General features: G+C 48.2%; 1 protein-coding gene and 1 pseudogene across 1 annotated transcript; one reads left to right on the top strand and one right to left on the bottom strand.

Moving 5' to 3' along the window:
• The first annotated feature begins 221 nt into the window (after window positions 1–221).
• Window positions 222–4,180, top strand: LOC127291840 (serine/threonine protein phosphatase 2A 57 kDa regulatory subunit B' theta isoform). Its single transcript, XM_051321162.2, has 4 exons — window positions 222–386; window positions 827–2,235; window positions 3,306–3,680; window positions 3,770–4,180. Exons 2-3 carry the CDS (start codon window positions 1,045–1,047, stop codon window positions 3,663–3,665), a joined length of 1,551 nt encoding a protein of 516 aa, XP_051177122.1. The 5' UTR covers window positions 222–386; window positions 827–1,044; the 3' UTR covers window positions 3,666–3,680; window positions 3,770–4,180.
• A 278-nt stretch (window positions 4,181–4,458) lies between these two features.
• On the bottom strand, window positions 4,459–8,017 carry LOC127291841 (GDSL esterase/lipase At3g48460-like; annotated as a pseudogene).
• Between the last annotated feature and the right edge of the window lie 348 nt (window positions 8,018–8,365).

Here is an 8,365-nt window from a genome sequence, read left to right as displayed (position 1 = left end):
AAATGGGCTCATGATTTTGCTAGCCCTAGCTGCTAATCTCAGCGCGGCCAGCCTAGCATCGCAACCACCACCAAAAGCGACCGAGCCCAGCAGAGACCAGAGAGCAGCCCGAACTGCCCTCCGCTCCGCCCCACGGAATTTTCAAAAAAGGCGAGCGACGGTGCCACGTCACCGCCAATTTCCTTTCCTTTTCTTTCTCTAGGCGACGGCGGAAAAAAAAAAGAGGAAAAGCGAACGAGGCAGGAGGAGAAGGTCCAAGTCCTCCCTCTCCCTCTCTCTTCCAGCTCAAGCGAAGCGACCCTTTCCACCGGACGCGCCGCCCGACGCCAACCACCGCCGACCGGGATCCGCCGCCGCCGCCGCTCCTCGGAGGCGCAGCCGTGCAGGTAACGTCCTGCCCCGGTCCACTCTGCCGCCGCCTCGGGTGGCTGCTGCTGCGGGCTGCGGGCCGTGTGCTGCCTCGGATTGCCCGCGCGCCGCCTCGATTTGGCCGCCCCGGACCGCGTGCTCGGCGCCGGGGCGGCGGCTCGCGCCCGTGCGGTTCCGCTCCGATCGGCCGCGCCGCCTTTTTTATTTCCGCCGCGGCCGGGGATGGTGGGGATTTGTTACTACTCCCATTTCTGGGGATATTTTCGGCTATACCCGTAGGATTCGCGCTCGACGCCGTCGGACTGTTCCCCGTTGCTGCGGCGCGGGGTTGTAGCGGGGCCTGCTGCCTGGTCCCGACCCCCCCGTCGATCGACTTCCGCGGGCGCGATCCTGCCGAGGGCTTGACGCGATCTTACCGTGATTTCATGGGATTAACCGTCAATTTTTGTTGCCGCAGGTCGGAGGGGCTGCTCGATTCGGAGGCGGAGGGCAAGCTTAGCTGTCTCGAAAAGTCAGGTCTGGGGTGGGAGCTCAGCTCCCCGTCGCCGTGACGTGGCCACGGGCTTAGGGTTTACTGTTCAGCAGCAGGGCCGGTGGCAGCTCTGAAAGCCGGAAGTTGGGGGAAGAGCTCTTCAGAGTTGGTGCTGGGGGGTTCGGGCTAATCCGGGCGGTAGCATGATCAAGCAGATCCTGGGGCGGTTCCCGAAGAAGCCGTCCAAGTCGGGGGACAAGGACCCCACCGCCCGGCCGGGCGCCTCGGTGTCGTCGAACCCGCCGTTCGGGCCGAGGGGTGCCTCCAACTTGAGCGGCCAGACGCCGGTCATCTCCAGCTACGGGCTCAGCTACGGGAGCGGCGGCCCGCACCCGGGGAACGGGAACGCGAGGGCGAACGGGAACTCGGCGCCGGCGGCCTTCGAGCTGCTGCCGAGCTTCAAGGATGTGGCCAACGCCGAGAAGAACAACCTGTTTGTCAGGAAGCTGAACCTGTGCTGCGTCACGTTCGACTTCGGCGACCCGACCAGGAGCGTGAAGGAGAAGGAGGTGAAGCGGCAGACCTTGCTGGAGCTCGTTGACTATGTCGCTGCGGCCAGTGGGAAGTTTCCGGAGATTGTTATGCAGGAGACCACGAGGATGGTTTCTGTCAACTTGTTCAGGACGCTGACTACCCCTCCCAGGGAGAACAATATTTCAGCCTATGATTTGGACGAGGATGAGCCTGTGATGGACCCTGCGTGGTCGCACTTGCAGATTGTCTATGAGCTGTTCTTGAGGTTCATCCAGTCTCCGGAGACTGATGCCAAGCTCGCGAAAAGGTACATCGACCATTCGTTTGTGCTCAGGCTTCTTGATCTCTTTGACTCCGAAGATCCGAGGGAGAGGGAGTACCTCAAGATGATACTTCACCGTGTGTATGGGAAGTTCATGGTTCATCGCCCGGTCATTAGGAAAGCCATCAACAACACCTTCTACCAGTTCATCTATGAAACCGAGAAGCACAATGGGATTGCGGAGCTGTTGGAGATCTTGGGGAGCATCATCAATGGGTTCGCGTTGCCGCTTAAGGAAGAGCATAAGCTGTTCCTTGTCCGGGCCTTGATTCCGCTTCACAAGCCAAAGTGCATTCAACTGTATCACCAACAGCTGTCTTACTGCATTACCCAGTTTGTCGAGAAGGATTGCAAACTTTCAGACACAGTTATCAGGGGCCTACTGAAATATTGGCCCATCACAAACAGCACCAAGGAGGTGATGTTTCTGGGGGAGCTGGAAGAGATATTAGAAGCTACACAGCCTGCAGAGTTTCAGAAATGCATGGTTCCCCTTTTCCGACAGATTGCACGTTGTCTGAGCAGTTCTCACTTTCAGGTAGTGTTAACCTTATGTGTTACCCTTTCCATTTAAAATATCCATTTGTATTCCTTCATTTTCCATTTCTTCTATTGTGTATGCTCTGTTCCTCCTTTTGTCTCTGAATAGTTAATGAATTCTGACCATCCCATTTTGCTTATTAGGGTTTTATTCAAGGCATGGTAGTGCAGGTTTAGTGTGATTGTGTTAATTCATTGCATGCCAGCCTTAGAGTTAGACAGCTTGCTGCTTACTCCTTCTATCCCTATTTACGTGTCGCACACGCATTTCAATGTCCAATTTTGACCATTAATCTAACTACCAAAATATATGTTAATATGGATTACTATGAAAATTATATCATTGAACTTGTATTGGAAAAAAAGATTTGAATGACATAATATTTATGAAAATTATATCATGTAATAATAGTTATTTATTTGGTCAAACAAAAAACACAAAAACAATGGCGCCACCTAAATAAGGACCGGCGGAGTAGTATTCTTAGTGGCACACAGAATTTTGTGCACAGGATGTAATGTTTTATATCTATAGATTTGCAATCACTTCTCATGATAATTTTTCTATTCTATACCTTTTCATTTATTTTAGGGCTTGTATTTTTAGAGTTTTTTGATATTTTGTGCTAGCAACACATTAGCAGAATACACACTAAACTCAATTTTGCGCCGTTCTAGTAATGGTTGAGCAGTTCTCTGGTTGCTGACAACACCAAAAAAAACAAATTTTATCAGCTGTGTGTGGATTTTGTCCAAAATGGGTTGCTTACCAGATTCCTGTGATGAGGAGATGGTTGTTTAGCATGGGCATTGACCCAACTTGGTGGCTTCACTTGTATTTTATTCCATTAGAAGCCCTTGTGGGTTGTGGCACATCCCAAATCTATCAGAATTTCAAGCTTATGCCTCTGGTTCCTTATTCTTACTCTCCGCAGTTACTTAGATATAATCTTTGCTTTATTGTTGGAAGGTAGTCATAATTATAAATGCTAGTCTGGTTGAAGTTGCAGAACCAGAGTATAGTATTAACATATGAATAGTAGCTAATGGTGATTATGCTGCTTCTAGGTTGCTGAGAGATCGTTGTTTTTGTGGAACAACGACCATATCGAGGGTTTGATCAAACAAAATAGCAAGGTGATACTACCTATCATCTTGCCTGCACTGGAGAGGAATTCCAGTGGGCACTGGAACCAAGTTGTGCAAAGCCTAACTATTAATGTGCGCAAACTGTTCTCTGATCATGACGCTGGGCTGTACACCGAGTGTTTGCGGAAATATGAGGAAGCCAAGGCCAAAGAGAAGGAGATCAAATCGAAGCAAGAGGCCACATGGAGACGCCTAGAAGAGATTGCATCAGCAAAAGCAACAAGTGGAGAGGCTGTGCTCGTCTCTCGATCCTTACCTCGTCAATCTTCAGGGGTGTAGCTAATTATTCAAGTGGTAAAGAAGTTTTCCATTTTTTCTGCTGGGTAGTTTGAAGCTTGGGCTCTTGTTTCTAAATGTGATGCAAGTATTTCTTGAATTTGTAGGTCTCCAGAGATTCATGAAACATTGTACAGGATTGAATTGTATATACAAGGTATATTAGGCGGGCAAATCAACGGAAGATCTTAGAAGCCAGTCGGGTTAGGCGCAGTGCATTATCATCACCATTTCTCAATCCCGAGCCTTGGCTTCTTTTGGCATGCTGAGATCTGCAGTTTATTGCTGTATCCTTTATCCTTGTCCGAGTTGGGTTACGATTTGTTCCTCCAGTGGAAAAGTTTGTTTCGGAAGGTTGGTTGTTGTGGTCGGTGGGTAGATCTCTAGTTAGAGAGAGGTTTCATTTAAGAATGAGTCATGGTTCTTGAGTCGGCATGGTTGTAAATGGAAGCAAAATTTTCTTTCTGAATACACAGACCAAATATTTCTCACAGAATGTGTTAGGTGCATTCATTTCATTATTGTCATTATGCCGTGGTCAGTGAGTGTTCATGCAATTTGTTTTAATTTTTGGTTGTGGAAATCTGAATCTGAATGCTCAAAGCTGAAAAAATTTAAGAGCTGGGAGATGAAAAATTTAAACCTAGGACACTCCATATTTTGTCATCTGTTCATCATCACAATATCAAATTTATACTAGTACATCTGTCTGACAAATCATACTGGATTCAGACAAGGTGGCCACTGATCAAATGCAATCAATAGCTACCGGGCTGCTGCTGATGATGGTGATGATCGTGTTGGCGCTCAGTTCAGTTGCCTTGGGCTTTCCTGGCCAGCAAGGAGCTGAACGTCGGCCGGAAGTACTTCCCGGAGCCATCCTGGAAGAACATGCCGGCGACGACCTTGTACATGGCCTCGGTCATGTGCACCCCGTCCCAATTGACATACCTGGCCGGCTGCGCGCACGCGGTGCCAACCTCCGGCGAGCCGCAGGTGGAGAGGATCTTGAAGTTGTAGTCGCCCCCGCCCGCGCCGCAGCAGGCCTTGAAGCGCTCCGCGAAGCCGTACGTCGCAGGGCTCTTGACGACGGCGAGGTGGGCGGCGTGGTAGTCGGCGAAGGCGATGACGGCGCCGGGGTGCTTCTGCCGGAGCTGGCGGAGCCTGGCCTGGAGGAGGCGGTTGTGGGCCAGGCTCACCGCGTTGACGGAGGCGACACAGCCGAGGTCGTCCCGGTCGTCCGGCCGCGCCGCCGCCAGCGCCATGGCCATCGTCAGGCAGCCCGTGAGCGGCAGGCGGCAGCCCCTGCACGGCTATGTACTTGGCACCTCTCTTCAGCAGCCCCTGCAGTTTTTTTTACGGGATCAGATGCAGGGTTTTAGCAGCTAGGTTCTTGCTGCAAAATTCACTTTATGTTTTGCAGGTGAGATCAGGGCCCTGGCCCCTGGGTGAGATTGTTACGAGAGTGCTAGTAGTTGATACTCCTGCATGAACAACAATGATCTTCACGGGTTTCCTTATTATTCAGAACAATAGCGATTCTTCCTGTGAGTAGGCAGGCAACGACATAGACAGTGCAGTAAGTGGCCATCAAATTAGGTTGGGCGACACTCGTGTACGGAAACTGACAGTGAACATTGAAGAGCGAGTGTTGGCAGGGGCAGCCGTAGATCTATCTACTTTTGGGCAGTGCCAGGAAGAACACCTAACTCAATTCGGTCACAGCTTGTACGCCAGGTCAGTAGCCAAGGAATTAACACACCGAAATCAAAGTAAGGAAAATGCACCGACCTGTCAAAACAAATGTTCTGACTTCCGACGGAGGCACATCACAAGATGCATCTATGGGTTTGAAGTTCTTAACACCGATGTGCTAAGCCTCACCCAATGCTCGTTTCTTAGCGTGTTAGTACTAGAAAATTTGCTGATGTGGCACTGTATTTAATGTGGAAAAATGCATCTTAGTTCCTCCATATGGTTTATGAGGTCAATATACATTAAAAAAAAACTTTGACCATAAAATTTATATAAATAAATAAATATATATAATATGATAAATACTTCCTACTCCTGGGTGTCGACAAAATATGCATAAAAAATATACCATTAAATTCATATTTAAAAGAAGTTTTTAGTGGTATAATTTTTGTGACTTGGAACATATATGTATTATATACAATTGATGGTGAAAGTTTTGCATGTCAACAATTTACATGTTAACTATGATTTGAATTTATAATATGTTCATATTTTTTTTGTAAATATATATGATATGAAAAATAGAATTGTAAGATAAATGAAACGATACCATTTATACGTTCTCAATCCATATATTTTAGTACTTCCTTCTTGCCATAATACAGTTCGAATAAATTTCCATGAAAATTAAACTTCATTAACTTTTACCAAGTTTATTGAGAAAATCATCTATATTTACAATACCTAATATATACAATATTAAAATATACCTCATGGCAATCTAGTGTTACTGATTTTATATTCTAGATGTTGATACTTTTTGTACAAACTTGATCAAAGTTTTCACGTTTTGAATTTGCAAAAACCTAATACTATCTTCGATTCAAAGAATGTGGCTTATATCTTTTTTACGGAAAAGTCAAACTACATAAAGTTTGACCAATTTTTTAGAAAAAAATATTAATATGTACAATCCAAACTCAAAACCGTTAGATTCATCATGAAATATATTTTTATATGATATCTACATAATATCGTGGTTCTTGATATTTTTTCTAAAATTTTGGTCAAACTTACTTAGCTTCACTTTTCCAAAAAAAACATAGGGCTTATTCTGTGAAAACGGGGTAGTACACAATATATTTCGGCACAGAGGGAGTATATATTAGTGGTCAAAGTTGCACACCAAAGATCGTGTGAAAAAATTTGTGTCTTTTATTTTGGGACGGATATTGTTTTTTGAAAAGATGTTTAGATCCCCGGCATCTGGATCAAAGAGATGTATACAACCTTTATTTAAATTTTATTCAACAAAGACCTGCCAAAAATATATATAAGAAAACCTAAAGCGACCACGTAATGCCTACAAACCTGTCAATTGACGAAGAACGTGTCATCAACGCCTTATGCCCTAAAAACACGAACTACGACCTATCAGCTAGGAACCGTGGCCATCACTAAGTCACCCTATAGCAAAACAAGAGCATGCCTTAAATCTAGGAGAGACGGAGAAAGTATATATATAATGCAACAATAAACATCTGTTTAATCATAATTACATGCCCATCAATTTTTGTTGATGCATGCATGCATGCATGCATGTGTTAATTACAAGTGTTGTCATGTTTCAAAATAAGTGTCGAAATTCGGAGTAGTAACTAGTAAGAGCATCTTCAGTCGCGTCCCCCAAACGATGTCCGGGCAAAGCGCCGGATTAGTCGTTTGGGGGACGACCTCCAAACAAAAAGTAAGTGTAAAAGTCGTGTCCGGCGTCCCGGGTAGAGACTCTATACACAGGGGATGGGCTAGGGACGCCGGACAACATTTGGAGCACGTCCGGACCGAAGCGGCCTTTGGGGCACGCGACTGGGACGTTTTTTTGGCCGGCGTCCCCCAAATCTCTTTGGGGGACGCTTTGGGGGACGCGACTGGAGATGCTCTAAGGTACCTCGAGGAAGGTGGTGACCCGGTCGATGGCCAGGGTCCGGATGACCTTGCGCGGGATTTTGTCTGCCGCCATGATCAAGCTGTAGGCGTAGTCGTTGGCCCCGATCTCCCCCACCCAGAAGAGCGCCTCGCCGACGTCTTCCTTGCTCCTCCTTGTCTTGAGGTGCTCGTCGAACCAGCCGAGCTCCGTCATGATGGAATGCGGCGTGACGTCGAAGCTGAGGTTGTTCTTGACAAACCACTCGTGCTCGATCGCCGTCGCGCCGGCCACCGCGAAGTTCAGTGAGTTGCCGCTGGAGGCGTTGGCGGCGGCGGAGCTGGAGGAGAGGTAGGGCGGGAGGAAGGAGGGGAGGCGGAGGGCGTCGGCGGCGAGGAAGTCGACGACGAGGCGGCCGTCGGAGTAGCGGTTGGTGGAGCGGTGGAAGAAGGTGGTGCCGTAGGGCGGGTGGGAGACGTAGCCGAAGGAGAAGGGGCCGGTCGTGGAGTGCGTGTTGCCCGTGTCCGTGAACGAGTCGCCGAACGCGTACACCGTCCGGAACGACGCCGGCGAGGATGGTGGTGATTGCCCCGCGGCGACGTCGGAGAATGAGAAGAGCGCGAGGAGGGCCGGGAGCAGGAGGAGGGCGGCGGACACGTCCATGGCGACTGGCGAGCACGGTCGAGTGAGATAGTAAGGTGGCTGCTGGATGCTGGTACCTAACTTCCCTGCGTCTGTTGCTGGCTTGCTGCCGTGTCCGTGTGGTAGTTTTTATAGCTGGATTTTCGTGGATTGATTGCATTGCAAGGGATTTTCGTTCCGATTTTCTGGCTTAATTTTCTTCAGTTCTGCATGAATGGAGTCCATGTCCAGCACCCGGCCCGAAGCTGCTGTTTGTTTCGCTTGCATGGCAGCTGCAGCTGGCTAGCCCGCAAGTCAATCTGCGCTGGCACGCAATTTCCTTGCCTTTTTGACAAATAAAAAAAATAAAGGAATGGAAGTGAGTAATTAGGAGTGGCCGGTGGTTAAGGATCCATAATAACGTGTCTCTGAGATACTAGGCAGCTCAAACGTGTAAATT

This window comes from Lolium perenne, chromosome 4 (genome assembly GCF_019359855.2).
Source record: "Lolium perenne isolate Kyuss_39 chromosome 4, Kyuss_2.0, whole genome shotgun sequence".
Lineage (NCBI taxonomy): Eukaryota > Viridiplantae > Streptophyta > Magnoliopsida > Poales > Poaceae > Lolium > Lolium perenne.
Note: the sequence above shows the minus strand (reverse complement) of the source record. Positions and strands in the feature narration are given on the sequence as shown.

Coding starts and splice junctions, on each gene's coding strand:
- LOC127291840 (XM_051321162.2), top strand. CDS start 1,045: ATGATCAAGCAGATCCTGGGGCGGTTCCCGAAGAAGCCGTCCAAGTCG. Junction 2,236..3,305: donor TGAGCAGTTCTCACTTTCAG/GTAGTGTTAACC, acceptor TGCTGCTTCTAG/GTTGCTGAGAGATCGTTGTT.